This window comes from Mauremys reevesii, linkage group 6 (genome assembly GCF_016161935.1).
Source record: "Mauremys reevesii isolate NIE-2019 linkage group 6, ASM1616193v1, whole genome shotgun sequence".
NCBI classification, from domain to species: Eukaryota; Metazoa; Chordata; order Testudines; family Geoemydidae; genus Mauremys; species Mauremys reevesii.
In genome coordinates, this window is record NC_052628.1 from 80,841,953 (window position 1) to 80,859,919 (window position 17,967).

At 42.0% G+C, this 17,967-nt stretch overlaps 1 protein-coding gene across 2 annotated transcripts in view; it reads right to left on the bottom strand.

Annotated features, from left to right (window-relative positions):
- Positions 1-17,967, bottom strand: part of LOC120408309 (acyl-CoA-binding domain-containing protein 5-like) — a 42,159-nt gene that overhangs the window by 22,756 nt on the left and 1,436 nt on the right. The window contains exons 2-7 of one of the 2 annotated variants that reach the window (XM_039545085.1): positions 17,176-17,261; positions 14,920-15,001; positions 12,293-12,378; positions 9,883-9,970; positions 5,793-5,841; positions 2,846-2,933 (exon numbers count right to left, since the gene is read on the bottom strand). In XM_039545085.1, the coding sequence (XP_039401019.1) occupies positions 2,846-2,933; positions 5,793-5,841; positions 9,883-9,970; positions 12,293-12,378; positions 14,920-15,001; positions 17,176-17,261 (479 nt within the window). Of the gene's footprint in view, positions 1-2,845; positions 2,934-5,792; positions 5,842-9,882; positions 9,971-12,292; positions 12,379-14,919; positions 15,002-16,693; positions 16,822-17,175; positions 17,262-17,967 lie in introns of those variants that run through there. The other variant, XM_039545087.1, reaches the window with a different exon arrangement.

The following is a 17,967-nucleotide window of genomic DNA, read 5'->3' on the forward strand; positions in this document are numbered from 1 at the left end:
TCTCCCCTTAAACCTACAATGGACTAAGTCATCTATGAGTTTTCCCATCAAGACCTACTGTTCTTTCCCTTGGTGATGATAAGAGACGATAGATTTCACTACAACACAGACCCATGTTGATCATTATTTCATAGTGGGATGCCAGCTGTTATTTTTGGTTTACTCTAGTTATTTATTTGCACATTTTCCCACCTTGTCTCTGCTCAGCAGTGATTTTTACCTTTTCTGTTCTAAACAATAAATTTGTTTTGCTATGAATTTTCCTCATTTAATCCTGTTGACAGCATTAGTTATTCAGTCTCTCTAGGAGAGTGGCCTGCACATATTGGCTTTTACCACTGGTCTCAGAGACAGGGCTGAAATTCTTCTGAAGGCTGATCTCAAATCATCTGCAGGGGGGGATGGAATCCTACACTGAAATTATTGATAATAAAATAATGCATCCATTTAGCAAATACTCTGTAGTATAATGTTTAGTAATGGAAATTAATTCATTTACTGAGCAATGTAATTATCTTGGCAATTAAATCAATAATTAAATATTTTACTATATAAATTAAGAACCCAGTAATTTATTTGCTAAATAATGGTGTTATTGGGTAATCTGGGAAATCTTTATATGCAAGTGATTCAAGGAACATGTGACCCATTTAAATTGTCCCCTACAGCAAATAGTTTATATAGTAATTGTATTTTAGCAATAATTTTCAAATTATATCCCCCAAAGCAGGTTGTGCATGGGGCTGGCATGCTCAATTTTTTCATGTGATACCATAAGAAATACATAAAATTGACCTGAATGGCTTGTGCCAAATTAAAAGAGTCTATTAGCCCATAATTTGAAAATAACTGCTAAAATTACTATGCAAGGTACAGTGATAATAGAAGGAGCAATTTATGCCCCAATTCAGCCATCCAGCCCTATTCAGATTTTTACCCCCCGTAAAGTATTTAAGCATGTATTTAAAAGCTTTACTGAACTGGGACCTTAAAGAGCCTCCCTCCCTCCTGTCCCCGGCCAAAAAAATACCTCCAAACCAAAACCTTAGCACCAAAAGAGATGACTCAGAGTGGAGCCATTAACATGATACTCCTGTCAGGCGGGAAAGATGAAATACATTATGTCCCCCCTCAGAGCTTTCTCTCCAGTTTATTTATTTAACTAATTAATCATAAAGTATCAGGGTTGGATGGGACCTCAGGAGACCATCTAGTCCAACCCCCTGCTCAGAGCAGGACCAATTCCCAGACAGATTTTTGCCCCAGATCTTTAAATGGTCCCCTCAAGGAATGAGCTCACAACCCTGGGTTTAGCAGGCCAGTGCTGAAACCACTGAGCTCTTTCTCTCTTCTACTCCTCCTGGAGATACTCAAACACTTTAGCAGCTTCCCCCAAAAAAGAATATGTTCCGTGTTTAACCCCCATTTCTGCTAAGTCAAAGGAGAAAGGAAGAGAAACCTCTTTCAGAATAAACAAAATGATTAAAATAGGTTCTGGTTCTGTAGATCCCTTTTTCTTACTTTCATGCTTAGTATAAACAAATCCAGGCAGGAACCCTTGACCTTGCTGCACAGAAGAGGGAGTACAGAGGCTCCATGGGTTATGCAAACCCAACTTACACAAATCCGCATTTATGGAAAAAGTTCTGTAAATTCCGTAAGCTAGAAAGTGATTTGTTTGTTTGTTTTTTGCGTAATGGTCGGGTATATGTTCCCGACTTACGCAAAAATCAAGTTACGCAAGGCGTTCCGGAATGGAATGCTTGCGTAAGTTGGGGAGCGTCCGTACTTCCTCTGTCACTCCATCCCCCGCTCCTTACTGAATGTGGATGCTTCTTAGGGTTGCCATACATCCAGGATTGCCCGGGAGTCTCCAGGAATTAAAGATTAATCTTTAATTAAAGATCATGTCATGAGATGAAACCTCCAGGAATACAGTCAAACAAATTGGCAACCCTAATGCCTCTCTGCTGGAGCTCTGCATCATGGATAGAATGCTGCTGAGTTCATGGTACAAGACCAAAAAGCAGAAGAGGGGAAGTGTTGCTTTCTGAGGCACTGCAAACTGCCTTGCAGACAGCTAGGTGGAAGCACTACAGTTGAGAGTTATATTGCTCCCTCTGAGTCACCTCTGCAGCAGCTATTGAGCTGCCACAGGGGGAGCTCAGCTAGTAACTGCAGAAATTATGTTGCCCGGGAGTGGTAGGAGAAGCAGCCAATGCAGCAATCACCCCCGTAAGACAATTCCTGTTCTCCGTACAGACATTCCTCTCCACAAATCCTTAAGGGCTGGTTCAAGAAAATCTCTGCCAGGATCACCTCACGGTGTTATACCAATATAATAAAAACTTTAGAGTCCAGTTTAGAGATAATTAAGTATCAATTAACAAATTATTTCTAACAATAAATCATTTTACAATGGAGTTCGCCTCCCTTTTGGGCATCCAGTCAGGGTGTGTGTGAGAGAGAGATCTGGCCCTTAAAATGGTTATTTCTTTGACTTTTTCCCCTCCATATATAAAATCCACACTAAAAAACCCAACCAACTAAACCCCCAAGCAAACAGAAATATTTTTTCTTTCATGAAGCCATTTTGTAATTAGCCAGAGGCACAATAAGGTGCAACATCAGGCCCAAGAGATTCAGGACGCTTGCCTTAGCTTTGTTCCTCACAAGGCACCTGCGGGGTAATGTTGTGTAGCATGAAGCATATCCTGTCACGTCTTACTGCTTAGCTTTCAGGTGAATGCACATTTCTTAAGTGTTCTGAACAAAACCACAGCTCCAATGTTACACAAAGAAACAAACCTCCTTAGATCTAGTGAAACTGAGGTGAGATACTTACCGGGATTGCAGGTGGGGACTCCATTCTGGCAGGAAAAGGTGATGCCATTAATTCATATTTCACTTTGGGTATTTTGGTGGGAGTAAACCTACACACACACACATAGACAAAATCATGGTATTAATAAAGATCCTGAAACTAAACACTTTTCTAAACAAATAAAAATGGCTGCAAAGGAAGTGAATTCTCTTTTTCTCTTGGTTGTTCTGGAAGTTATTTGAGGTCAGGTATTAGAATATTGATTTAGTTCAAGGGGACACAGTTGTTAAGCACAGAGCTATATGCTACAGTTGGGTGAAATAAATAATACATTTGCAAAACAGCAGCAATATTTGAGAACTCAGTCTTTCAGCATTAGTGTAATCTTTGACTCTTCTATTTTTCCTCTCCCCGTATCCAGTATCATTCTACTTGATATCCTCAATTTACTATTTCAGGTATTCCCTCCTTAAGTCTTCAGGAGGTGAATGAATATCACCGGCATCCTTGCTGAGAAGACAGATGAGTGTTTTTGCCCACATGGACACCAGGCAAGAGATGTTCTCTGAGCGTATGTCTACATTTCCGGCTTTCAGTGTGTCAAATCGCTAGTCATTGCCTCCTACATTCCTGTCATTCACACTCAAATCCCTGAGATGTGTGTTCAAAGGTGTGTAGAAATGGAGTTGGCAAACCTGTCTGGGAGCCTGGGTAAGGCTGCACGTTGACCCATGACCCACCTTGCTACCTGGTCACTGTGTGGTGTGGTCATAGCGATGATGTGGTCACCTGTCCTCGAGTCTACTTACTCTTCCATTGTCATGCACACAATTCCCTGTTCTGCTGTGGAGAAGGATGTTATGTTCTGGGAACAGGTTTGTTTATCCTGGATGGAGGACACTACACAAGAAACTCTCATAGTGTCACAATAAAATGCCTCCCCTTTCTCCCCATGGGGTCCCCTGGGTAAGCACCAGCATTGTATATTGCTAACACCTCTATATGCATTGGGAAGTATCTTGGGAAGGGTTAAAAGTGTGAGTGTGGAATGGAAGATTCCTTTGCAGGTTACAAGGGGCTGAAGGGGGAGGAAAGGAGAAAGGAACGGGTAACTTGATGATCCAAAGATAAGGAACGAAGATAAGGAACAAAACTGCAGCCTAATGCCAGTGCACACAAACAAGCTCTCTGCTGCTAAACAGCCAGAAGTCTGTATCACAAACCCAGCCAGCCGTGAGAAAGGAGAACTGAGCCAGATAGAACTGAAGGGGTTGCAAAACTAATCAGATTGCAAAGGCCAGTGAGTGGGAACACAACAGTATCACGACCCTGAAACCGGTGTGTTTTGGGGAAGCGAAGGGAGGCGTGGAAGGCCGGTTTGGACTGGTACAGAGAGCACGGGGGATGGGGGTCCCTGGACGAAACGCCCCCAGAAGAACCCAGGGCTTAAAACCCTCCTGAAAGCTGAAGCAAGACAGAGATTTACAGCGGACCCTAGATGACCTGTGCACAGGGCAGAACTCTCATCTACCCTTTCCCCCACTTCTTCTTACATTACACCCAGGCTTGGCTAGCCTTGGATTGTGTGTGTATAAGTATGAAAGTGGGTTAGGGCTCGGGCACTCACGCTTTCTTCCTCCCTTTGAGAGATGTGGGGTGTGCCCAGCACTCACCACTGTTATTTGTTTAATAAAGCTTTAAACTTAGTCACTTCATGTGCCCCTTCATCTCCTCCTCTAAAGATCCTGTGGCCTCAGCCTGATCACCTGAAGCCCCAGGCAGATTGGTAACATAAATAGGTCACCTTCCCTCTCTCCAGATGCCACCACCATCATGTGGTATCCAAGATGGATGCCAAGCTGAGAAAAGTTTATTTTTAAACACTCTGTTATTGTTTATCCTGGGCAGAGGGAGGTACATAGGAGACTCCCAGAGGGCATCCACCGTGTCCTCAGACTTCTGTCCTCCCCAGGCTGACACCACGTGGTATCCAAGATGGATGCATGTGGACCTACCACACTATGATAGTTGTCCTGCACCAGATATGCCGATCTATACATGGGAAATAAGGACCAATTGTAGCATTCATTAGCTGTGTCCAGTCTGCTGTGAATGAACCCTCCTCCAAGTTCAGCTGCTTTCTTTGTCTCAGAAAGTGCTCCTGAAATGCCATCCAGTGTCTTGCTGAACATCTGCTCTGCTATATAAACCACTCATTTGCAAACAGCAGGAGCTGATCAGTTGGTTCCAGGCTCTTCCTGGGATGGAATGGATAGAAGTGAACAGCATTCACAACTTGCAAGTGCCTCACAAAAAAAAACAGCATTTAAAATGTGGCAGGCTGAAAGCACTTCTGCACAGGGGTCTGAGAAGAACAGACAAGTTCTCCCACAAACCAATACTAGGGCTTCTCCAGATGGTGAGGACACTCAGGACTATGAAATGCCAAGTAGTTACACTGTCAGTATGGACATGGCTACATGGGGTATGGTATCTGTGCAGCTCTGCAGTGTGGACTCTGGTGGTGGGCTTAGCTAATATGGAGATGCATGCATATGAGCCAGGTCTTGGGTACAGGCCCAGTGTAGACATAGCCTCAGATAAACCAGAGAAGAAGAGGAGTAAAGGCAGACAGCCTTTGTATTAAGGGTCCAGAATAATAGGACCCACATCTGAATATCAGCCTATTCCTTTATCCCTATGAAATGCTGTTCTCTGAGTAGCAAGGGAATTGATTTATGTAGCTGGGCCATTGTATTTGTCACTGAAATGTGGGCAATTATTAGTGATGAGATGGATTAAAAAATCAACTAATCACATATTTATACACAGAAAATACTTTGTACTGCATGGAGAGGCCAGCTCATTCAAAGGCAGAGCCAATATGAAAAAAATCACAAATATTCAATCTTCCCTGCCTTTTCCCATAGAAGGAAAGAAAGCAAAGAAACAAAAATATAAAGAATACCTGCTGCTTACTCCCTGGATTCCAAATTCTGAGAGAATCTCCTTCATTACTGAAATTAAGACATCAATTTGCCATTAGTCTATTAACACATTTTATGAATAAGGAGTGATAGATCAGAACCGTTATGGGATCTTTCTACTATTTTTATAATATATTTTTGGCTGAGACCATATGATTACAATAACATGTATAGCTTTTTTAACTGCTATGAATGTTCATCCGCAAGACAAGTTTTGAAGTGATAAAATGTTAGCATAGCAAAAATCACACACTTAAGATCATTTGAAGCTTCAGTTGATACACAATGTGGCTGCCAGCTTGCCACGTTGGGAATAGGTATGCTGCCTGGAACACATTATACAAGCCCTCCAAAGACTATCCCTATTCACTTTCAGGTGCAGCTTAAGTTATTGATATTGAACTTTTCAGGACATGGACTGTGTTCACATCTTGGTTTATATAAGGCCTCACATAATAGGACCCTGATTCTGTTTGGGGCTTTTGGGTACTACTGTAATATAAATATTGAAGAAGAGTAAACCCCTATATTACTTGTATTCTAGCTACATCAGGAATTGCCTCTCTGTACCAGCATGATGGACTGAGATCAGCTGAGATGGGCTCTTGTTTCTCTCTCTCTCTCTCTCTCTCTCTCTCTCTCTCTCCCCAACTCTTCATTTTCTTTTCTCGCATTTCATTACACAACACTTGGAAACATCTATACCTCTGCATACATGCAAGATGGGCCTTGGTGAACATGCACATGTCCCAGACCCCCAAGACACTTGTTATAATCCTTGAGCCTTTTAAAACTGTGAGCTGCAGTGGCAAGGCACATGACTAGTACCAAATATGTGACCTACCGTAAGGCAGATATAATGCTTCCTGCTTTTTGGGGTATGTCTACAGTGCAATTAGATACCTGTGGCTGGCCCATGACAGTTGACTGGGGCACCCAGGGCTTGGGCTGTGGGGCTGCTTCTTTGCAGTGTAGACTTCCATGATCGGATTGGAACCTGGTCTCTAGGACCCGTAAGGTGGGAGGTTCCCAGAGCTTGGGCTGCAGCCTGAGCCAGGAAGTCTGCACAGCAATGAAACAGCCCTTCAGCCTGAGTCAGCGGGCATGGGCCAGCTGCAGGTTTTTATTTGCAGCGTGGACATACTCTTAGACAAGGACAGCAGACAGATTTGAAAATAAAGCCAATCCTGAAGATGGGTCTTGGCCTAAATAGTTGTTGGGAGCTTAATTGTACCCTCCCCAGCCAGAGAATATGCCCGGGGCTTGCAACCTTATTTGTTGCAGCTTTCTTCCACTTCCTGACACTGCCAGGCTTTACTACTAACTTGAGTCCCAGAATGCCGCAAGCATGAGATTTCAATTGTTCTCTGACTTGAGAAGCACACATTGTGCATTCTGGGGTGAAAGCCCAAGACAATTCCATAGTCTCATGAAGTATGAAGAGAAATGCATCACTTAGACCTCAGGGTCTTGCCACCCAGCTACTGCCTCCAGTGGGAAGATAGAGGTCCACACCTCAAATTAGAGGTTTGCACATCAACCTCCTCCCCAGAAATGACATGCCACTGGAAGAGATCAGCCAGACAGGCCACAGAGGACCTTCCTCACCAAGAGGGCCTGCTACCAACGTGGGAGAGAAGAGTCCTTTTTCACACCATTGAAGATCCTGCTGCTAGCTGAGGGGAGATGGGGCTTGTTGGAGGAGGAATTGTGTTGCAGGGAAGCTGACCCAATTGGGGACTGTCCAAGGGATACTGGAAAAGCTTCAGAGCTTTGAATGAAAACAAAAATTTGTAATGTTGAACTAAACCCTGTCCCTGCTGAGAATTACCTATTGCTAATTATAAAGAGGGATAGTGAGGATGTATGCAGCTGAAAAGGTCACCAGTCACACAGTGTACAAGTGATGCTGGAGTACATTACTAGGCTGACACCCACAAAGAGGGTTAGTGTGATGACATCTTGTGGTAATTGTGAAAACAACACTACTCACTCCATAATATGCTGTCTAGTCTGGAAATATGGTAGACACATATTACTGGGATGATGGTAATTAAGACTCCTAATTCACAAAATGAGAATTGTAGGCATTAACGATTCACACCACCTTTTATAGGTAAAAATAATGCATTCTCTCAGATATTTTTAAACAGCTTTTAGTAATGTCATGAATTAAAATCAATTCAGCATTATTACAGGTTTCAGAATGGTAGCCATGTTAGTATCAGCAAAAAGAACGAGGAGTACTTGTGGCACCTTAGAGACTAACAAATATATTTGAGCATAAGCTTTCATGGGCTAAAACCCACTTCATCGGATGCATGCAGTGGAAAATACAGTAGGAAGATATATATATACAGAGGACATGAAAAAATGGGTGTTGCCATACTAACTTTGACGAGAGTAATCAGTTAAGGTGGGTTATTATCAGCAGGAGAAAAAAATACTTTTGTAGTCCTTGTAACCATTATAATCAAGCGCTTATATTAACTTTTAGACAAAGTCTGTTACGCTTGGCAACATTTTATGCAATAGGCCAAGGTTGGTTGAAAGGCCATTTTAGAGTCTTTTCTAGAACTTCCCCTAATTGACTTGGGGCTTTTGTGCAAGAAGAAAAATCCTACCTGTAAGTGACAACAAGATCATGTGGTAGGATTACCTTAGGGTTAGTGCCAGTGCTCCTTTTGCTATGAGCTACTGTGCTCATTTTACTCAGACATTTAATAAGAAAACACATTTCAGATGAACTATTACTTACTGTGACAGAGTGATGAGAACCAGCAGCTGAACCAGCACTTTAGTCAATTTAAGTCCAAGTAGTTTCCCCAAAGAAAACCTGACTGATGGAAGCCATGGAGGATAGGTCCATCAGTGGCTATTAGCCAGGATGGACAGGGATGGTGTCCCTAGCCTCTGTTTGTCAGAACCTGGGAATGGGTGACAGGGGATGGATCACTTGGTGATTACCTGTTCTGTTCATTCCCTCTGGGGCACCTGGTATTGGCCACTGTCAGAAGACAGGATACTGGGCTACTTTGGTCTGACCCAGTATGGCCATTCTTATGTTCTTGTGAAGCTGGGGCTAATTACTAGATCAGTTTGAGCTGGGGGTGCTAACAAGCTAGTTAACCCATTAACTGAAAGAGTAGAATGGCACACAGGAAGGAAGTGCAAAGGGAAGGGGCAATGAGAATGGCATAAGGGATAGGAATAGGGCTGGGTAAAAGGGAGATATCTGTGTGGCGAGATCTCTACCCTCTCTTCTTGCTGGCAAAAGGGGCATGAGGTTTGTATGTCACTGTAAACGAAATTGCTGCATGGACTGTAAAGAGGTGGTGGTTGAGATAACCCAAATAAGCTATATGTGAGTGTTTACAAACCAGAGTTGTTACAGTCATTTGAACAAGAACACAGAAGTGAGCAGAGGGCCGCACCCTGTTACACATACAATATTTTAGTTGTATCTATGACTACAACTAGCTGATATTACTATTATTCTTATTTTAAAAAGGCTAAAAGTAAGAGTTTAAAGTTATACCATGTGTGAAGTGACATTAGTAATAACCCAATAGGTGGAAAACCAATCCTATGGGATTAAGGGACTAAGCACATTTTAGTGTACTATTTTACAGTGTAAAATAAGGTAATACCTGAGCATGTGATCCTACCAGGTGATGAGAGCTCTTAACTCCCACTAAAGTTAACTGAAAGTTATTTTCTTCAGAAAACATGCACACTGCTATTTGATCTTCAAGTCAATGAATGTCAAAGGAGTTGAGTTCCTCGCAGGTGGCACTCAGCACCTCAGAGGACTGGGCCCTATAAGACCAGATAGAGTGTATGTTTTCCAGAGATCATGACTGTCAGTTTAGGTGATATATTAAACAGCATTTTAAGGAGTGAACAGCAGCTCTGGAAGCCTATGTTAAGCAAACATAATAGTACTGTCTTTCTGTAGACATATTATCACAGAATTTGGCATAAGATAGTAGTGGAAAAGGACAGAGACATGAAGAATTGGTTTCAAGTTAACAATAAGTTTAGAATTTACCGAATTCATAGTAAACTTACTAGGTTGTCTGTCTGATGGGTTTATCAATTTCATCCCCATTATATCATTGAGTTCTTCTTCCTCATTCATGCCACCAAAGATATAGAGCTGGGAACAATGAAAAAGCAAGTGACATCAATAGCAAACCAAAATAATGACAGGGTTGCATAATCACATTAATGTATCAGTTAATGTTTGCAGAGGCCCCTTTAGTATAGTACATTCTGTATTTATGGTTCCTGGTGCTCACTTCAATCGAATACAGTAAAACTCTTCTTGAAAAAACTGTATAATTCCATTACATGGAAAATGCCTGACTGTGTCACTGCCTGGGATCCCCACATAGAAGACTCTGACATAATCTGCCTGCCGGCCCCAGAGGAGGAGAGGAACTGCTCAGCCTGGTCTATGCATGCAGGACCTTACAGAAGTTGCTTCCTAATTTCCTCTAGAGAAGATGTTTCCAATCTCCCTAACCCTCTGAAAGAAGAGGAGCAGCTCATCCCAGAGAGTGACTTTATGCTCATTTTGGGACTTCCAGTAGTTCAGAAGAGAGCCTCCTTAGCTGTTCCCACAGTTCTTGTGTTGGCAAGGGAAGAAGACCCACTACCATCTAATCTCATGGAGGAATAGTCCTGAGTAATTTCTGTTGCTCACTCCAATGCATTGGCAACACTACTGGGTGGAGAGTGTTTAATAAATAAAATAAAATACACACGAAAAACCTTTTTAGTTTATATTTACTGCCTGAAAAAGAAAGTTTAGAGCCCACACTATAGAGCTGCCTAGTTAGCAGCTTCAACAGGGGAGCGCTGCTGGCCTGCAATCAGTGTCTTCTACCGCAGTCTCTCGTGTGGAGGGTCCCTCCTTACCTGAGGAGCTGGAGCTCAGAACAACTGACTTCAAGAACTAAGGGCCTGATCCTGCACCACTGGAGTCAATGTGAGCTTTGTCATTGATCTCACTGCAAGATCAGGCTCCTAGACCACTCGAGTGCATTCAGGAACCGATACTTAGTGGAACCCCACAATGCTAGAGGTGACTGTGTGGGCCACTTTGAAGAAAAGGCTACAATGGACGTGTCATAGAGAAGGTTGGTTTGTACCAACACAGCACCAATGCTTAGTCCTAGTGCTCAGGGGTCTTGGCCAACTCACTTTTATGCCTTGAGGGTTTAGCCTGTGATGTGACACACCTTGACAGCCTTGTTTTGGACTTACAGGAGTACCCCAGGGGTTTATCAAAGAGTGCTTGGAGTCATTCTGAACATTTCTTAAGTTCTTTGGGTAATATTTGCAAGCATATCTGTCACCCATGCACGTTGTGGCTGACTCCAAGACAGATGGCACAAAGATTATCAGTCATCACAGACATCGGTTGTGTTTCATTCACATGAATTGCTACTGAGCAACCTTCCTTCCGTGTTAGAAGTTACTTCCTATGAAAAGGAAAAGGGTACAGGCTCCTCCAGGGAAGCACCCACCATACCTAATAGACAAACTGCTACATTAAGTAGTGTCCCAAAGGTGTGGAATAGTGAAGCAAATGCTAAATGCCAAGATGGAAGCCAAGCCGAAATGCAAAGTTTGGTGTTAAACCACTGAGAAACATGGGTGGTGAGGTACTACAGTAGCACTGAGTCACTAGAAGCACAGGCACTGAGGTACAAAGAAAAAAATGCAGCTGCACCAAAACAGGCGTTGAGGTGCAGAGACAATGTCAAGCACAAGAAACCAGGAGTGCCAGAGCTTCAAGCAGGTGCCAGATTCAGACACCAGAGCACTGAAAAAACAACAGCTGATGAACAGCTGCAAAAATGTATTGAAATGCTCAAGGCAAAGACCTTTGAAATTTAATCACTGAAAAATAAGAGAGAATCTGAGAAAAAGATATCCAGAGATATTGCTGGGATGTGAAGAAGAGCTGGAGCAACAGACTTTGTGGTGTAGCTCCTGTGGCGAACTCTTTCACTAATGACAGTCAAAAAGATGCTGAGCGGAATACTTGGAAGTCTGCATTTATACTTGAAACAGTGTGGTAGCGACAACAATCCATAAGAAGCCTTGCTCGTACTTCACTCTGCTCCTACCACTGCCCTTAAGGGTGGAAAAATACCTTGATTTATTTCTGTACATTGTTTCATGTATTAATAAACTGTTTTTATTTTGTTAAATGCAACTATTTAATTATTGTAAATTGTGTTTTGAAAAGAATGATTAAAATCAACATGGGACTTAACAGAAAATAGAAAACTAAAATGTAGGTCTATACGGTGACTACATATACATTTAAGAACTGAAGAAACAGCCGAGCTGTATGTTACCTGAATAAATACAGATTGCAGGTAGGCTCTTTAAATCAGTAAGAATGAAACACAGTTAGTAAAGTGTAGGGCTGGCAGAATTCTGCTTTAACATTACAGTCACTTACATGGCTATGAAGAATAAATGCTACATGGTTGTGTCTGCAAGCGGGGGGGATCCCTACATAAAGTGGCATCTTCCATTTCATCTTTGCTGTAAAATACAAAAGACAGAAATCAAAAATAGAACATATCTACTGTCAATGCATTGACAGACATATCTTTGCAGTAAATTAGGCCCTAGATAGTCTCAGTATTACACATGAAGCACTTGCAAGCCTAAGACATTTGTATAATTATAGGACCTGCCAAGTAAAGAACAGCAGTAGTGAAAGCCACAGGGAAAATGCAAAACAAAGAAATCTGGGTAATCCTCTAATGACAAAAAGAAAGGCCCTTTCAGACAGGTATCTTTCAGTCTTCCAAAGACTAATGACTGACCTCAGAAAGATCAAAATCACTAAAGCCAAACACATTCCAAAAAGAAATGTATACACAAGTTAATGTCTTAAAATAGATTTACTCAAAATAAGCAGCTAAGAAAAACATTCTAAGGATGGGAGATGATAGGAAAGTCTATTTGTAATGTCCAGGAGGATAATAATGTTAATGCAGTAAATCTGTTACATTTATATAATGGGTTTTAATCTCAAGTGATCCCAAAGTGTTTTCCCACTTCCATATACAGGGATCTCTGCCCATCAGTGAAATGCAGCCATCTATGGAGTGAAGATGGCATCTGTTTAGCTGCACACTGTGAACTCAAATCATGCCATTGTGACAAAGAGGATAGCTCTGCCGCAGAGATACACACTCCAAGTGTTTGATAGCTTTAAACTTTCATAATTGCTATCTGGCTCTGGACCTCAAGGCAGAGCATGAGTTACAGGTGTTTTGCATCTCAATCCCACTTCCAGGTAGACTTCCTGCCACTAAAGGCTTTGTTCACTGGAATAAGCTGATAGAAGTTAAAAATATCTCAGGGTTGATTCAAGACCAGCAACTCTAAACAATAATTTAGGGCACAAAGGGACAGCCATAACAAAAAGTGATGATATGTATTGTCAAGCAAAAAAGATATGTGATAGGTGTGATGATATGTGACAAAGGACACAAAGAACACACAGTGTAGAAGTTGCATTCTGTGGCACTATTTGTGTTGTTACTTTGGTAGAGACAATAGAAAATTATGTATAAAGATTTCACAATACGGGGTTATGCATGCGCCATAAAGCACAGCGAGTGAGCCCTGTCTGATCATGCCCTTTGCCATACTTCATGATAGCCAAGAAGGTAGAACTTCTAATAATATTAACTCAGCACCAGCAGATCACAGTTCAGGCCTGCTGTACTTAATCCATTCCATCATGTGGGTTTTGGAAGGAACTTCCTCCAGCAACTTTGTTAAAATTCATGTGGATGAATTTTCATACAAAAGTGGCTTTTCAAGTTTTTGCAGGCTTCCATGCAAATAGTTTTCAGTCACCTGAAATTCTGGGGTGTGAAATCATGGGAAAACAACAACAACAACAACAACAAAATCCCTGGTTAAAAAAAGTTGCATGAATTTTCTTGAAAATATTTCCAATAGTTCCCTGCCCCCTCTAATTCCCACCAACAGTGTGGCTCTATAATAAATTACACTCATAACGTTCCTTTTTACTTAGTGTCCTGCAGTGATTCACCTTGAAAGAAGACACAGAAAAGTGATCCAATGTATTGTTAGATTTAACTTTTTAAAGATGTCATTGAAACTATTTAATTTTAAATATACTTTTTTATTTTAAACCAGAAAAATTGGTTAAAAAAGCTTCTCTGCACAAAAACATGGAAAAACGAAATGACAATGAATTTATAAACAGGTGTAACATTTTTCTTCTCTGTTTAAGGAAAACAGTTAGAAAAAATTTGCTAAGTAGTCAGTAACTGCAGCCCAACATGAGTATTGTACAACTCCCTGGTATGTCCGTTCTTTTTACATGTCCATTGTTTAGAACAACAGGTGAAATCGTATTTGAAATCTGACTGTCCTAAAGAATGGCTTTTTGCAGCCTGCCCAAATCACTGTAGGTCACATTGTGAACCTCCTGCTCCTGCTCTTGAGCAGTTCCTTGCCTATGTAGTCTCAAGGACTTCTATAGAACCACTTGGGTGAGTAACTGCTCACCAAGGGAAGGAAGGGAGAGGTTCAGAGGTTTGTATGATCAAAAAGATAACAAAGGCAGCATTTCCTGCAATCTCTTGGGCAACAAAAAGTGTTGAATTAAAGTGGTTTACAGAGCTTGTCTAGAGAAACATTGCAACCTAACGTAAGCCATACAATGCTGCGCAACCTTACATTACAGATTCAAGGCAAAACTGGAAGGTGTGATAACATCTTTAAGGGGATAGAGAGTGGTGTTAGATTTGGAGCATATATGTGTGTATATAAATTATACAACTTTTAATTAAACCTTACAAATTTTCAGTAAATTGTTAAATGATTGATCATATATTGACTACAGAGATGCATTTGTGCATTTGGATGTATTTTTATGTAGCTCCACACATATTTAAAGATGTACTCAGGTTCATTTTATTACAAGACTATGTCCTTGTGCAGCCATTTAGCTTTAGGATACTTCTGGATAGTATCTTGCTCTATTCAGTGATTAAAAAATTGAGTTGACAACCCTCTTTTTGCATTTTTACTCACCTAGGCTTAATTTCATTACATCATTCTTTGGTGTTTTATTACCATCTTTAGACTCATATATTCCTCCAAACAAATAGATATCCTGTTGGCAAGAACTGCAACTGTAATACAATATATATGACTCTGTACTCAAAGTATTATCTTATGGAAAGTCTCTTTCCCTGCAATTTAACTGTATGTATCTAGAAAAACAACATGAAAACTCCCCTCTCCTCTCAACACACAGAGATCACCTGTCCCACCACACACACACACAAACAAACAAACAAACATAAGAGAAGTGTGTGTGTAGGGGGAGCCTAATTGTTTATTAACTCTTATTACTAAGGAAGGAGAAGAGTAGACAATGTAATGAAATCCACTGGGCTCTCTCTATGTGGAACTAATTTACCTGGATTTACTGCTTGGTTATTACACTAATGAGGCTATAGAAAACCTTAAAATAGACAGATTCTTGGGCATTGTCCATATATTAGTGAATGCAAAAATACTGCAGCATTTGCAAGTAAGAAGTGTTTCAGACTGCAGGGAAAAGGAAGAGAATCAGTACTGTCGCTCCACATCCAGGTTGTTGGATTCCCAGAAGGTGGCGCATATAGCATGGTTAGACTTTAGAAGAAAAAGATATGGCATTCAGCACTCTTTCAGCAACCTGCGCAGTGTGGCAACAGAGGAAACTATGAGACATAAGCAAGTCATGCAGGAAGTAATGATATTTTTAAAAGTGAGCATAGTGTTTGCATGAAACTTATTTTCTATGCTTGACAGTATTGCAAACTGAACTCCTTCATTTATGCACTACTAAAAAGCACTGGCTGTGCTAGGAATCCCCATTGCTCTGCCACTGGTCCTGAGCTCTGTGCTGGAAAAAATGCTGCAAGGATTGTGAGGTTTGTTCAGCCTCCATGCCCATTCAGTCTAGAGCAGTGGTGGGCAACCTGTGGCCCATCAGGGTAGTCTGATTGCGGGCTGCGAGACATTTTGCTGACGTTGACTGTCTGCAGGCACAGGCCCCCGCAGCTCCCAGCAGGGCCAGCTCCAGGCACCAGCTCAGCAAGCAGGTGCTTGGGGTGGCCAACGGAGAGGGGTGGCATGTCCGGCTCTTCGGTGGCAATTCAGCGGCGGGTCCCTCATTCCCTCTCGGAGTGAAGGACCTGCGGCCAAATTGCCGCCGAAGAATGAAGCGGTGGCGGTAGAGCTGCCGCCGAAGTGCCGCAGATCGCGATCGTGGCTTTTTTTTTTTTTTTTGCTGCTTGGAGCGGCAAAAACCCTAGAGCCGGCCCTGGCTCCCAGTGGCCACAGTTCTCTGTTCCAGGCCACTGGGAGCTGTGGGGGGGGGAGGGGGAAGGGCTGTGCCTGTGGATGGGAGGAGCTGTGGGGGGGCTGTGCTGTCTCATGGCCCACAATCAGATTACCCTGATGGGCCGCATGTGGCCCATGGGCCGCAGCTTGTCCATCACTGATCTAGAGTCTCTCTGATGAGATTGCCAACTGTAGTGATGTTGATTGATGTGGGCACCTGTCCACTGGGAACTGGACCAGGGACATTCACTCACTCACTCACACAGACCAAAAAGCTAGAGAGCAATAACATTAAATCGCTAGTAATCTGGGCTAAATTTGAACAAGTGACCTATACAACAAATGGATCACATTGTGCCAGTGATATTTATGAGGAAATCCCAACTGAAAACTTAGCACTTGCATATGGCTTTACATTTGAAGAACAAATATACTCCACTTTCAAATATTAATGAATATATTCTGACAGCACCTGTGTGGGGTAAGTAAGTATTATTATCCCTGTTTCAGATGGGAAACTGGGGAAGAGATATTAAGATCAACTTTTTCTAAAGTGGTCGTTTCTATCGGATGCCTCAGTTGTTTGGTGTTCATCTTGAGACACTTTCAGAAGCACTGAGCACCCAAAATTCCATATGAAGTCAATGGGATCTGTGGTTGCTTAGCACCTTTGAAAATGAGGCCTCAAATTGAGTAGACAAAAATTAAAGGGCACTATAAGCTCATACAGTGCCAGAGCCAGAATTCAAACTCAGGAGTTCCTGACTCCTACTCCTGTACTAGACTTCTTGATCATACTGCTGCTCAGAAAAACGTAGAGGTGAAATCCCATTACACCTTCTTTAAGAGCATATATCTAAGAAGTGTTGAGAAGGAGACATTCCTGCATCTTCCTTCCATATTGGAATTACAGAAAAAGTGAACCAGGACAGAAAAATGACATTTGGTCTATACCTTGTCATGGTGTGCTGTAAAAGTGTGATGTGTCCTTCCACTGGGTATCTCTCCCTTGACTTCACAATGCTGCCAGGTTAACAAACCTGTTGGAAAAGAGTCTCACATAATTATATATTTTCCATTGATTTCCCTTGCTATCTGAAAATCATAAAATGTACACACTACAGCCTTTTAAAGTGCAGCTATAATCCAAAAGCTGGTTGCAAAAATGGACTTGTGGGGGATTCAGATTTATTTTCTCCCAATTTGTTCAGTTCACCAGCAGAAAACTTGGTGGGACAGCACAGTAAATTATTGCAAGAAGTATTACTTGAAAGGCTAATAGATCAAAGGAAGTTACAGTTATAGTTCATGGGTTAACAAAATAGAGTGGTGCAAAACCACCAACTCTCACTGCTGAAGAAACAATGTGGGGGGAAAATATATTTTGCAGGTCAGCTGGAGTGAAACATTTTGAGCTAGATTGTGGCTTTTCAGCCACTGTCCTGAAGAGAAGGCCATTCAAGTAGCAATGCCTCAGAAGGAGCACTTGGGAGGTTGGCACAATCTTTCCAGTGATGCTCCTTGCACATAAGAGGTGAGCATTCTGCTACCTTTATGTGCTGGCTCCACTCCACAAACTGATGCAGAAGGGGAGTGGGATCACAGCCCTGACTCCTCCCTCCTCCCTTTGCAGAGTCCTGCTTCCTGCCGGGGGAGTGGAAGGGGTGACCAAGGCTAGGCTGTCTTTGTGCTCTCCAAAGTGCAGGGAGCACAGGGACTGGTCTGTGTGTAACCTTTGCCCAGCTG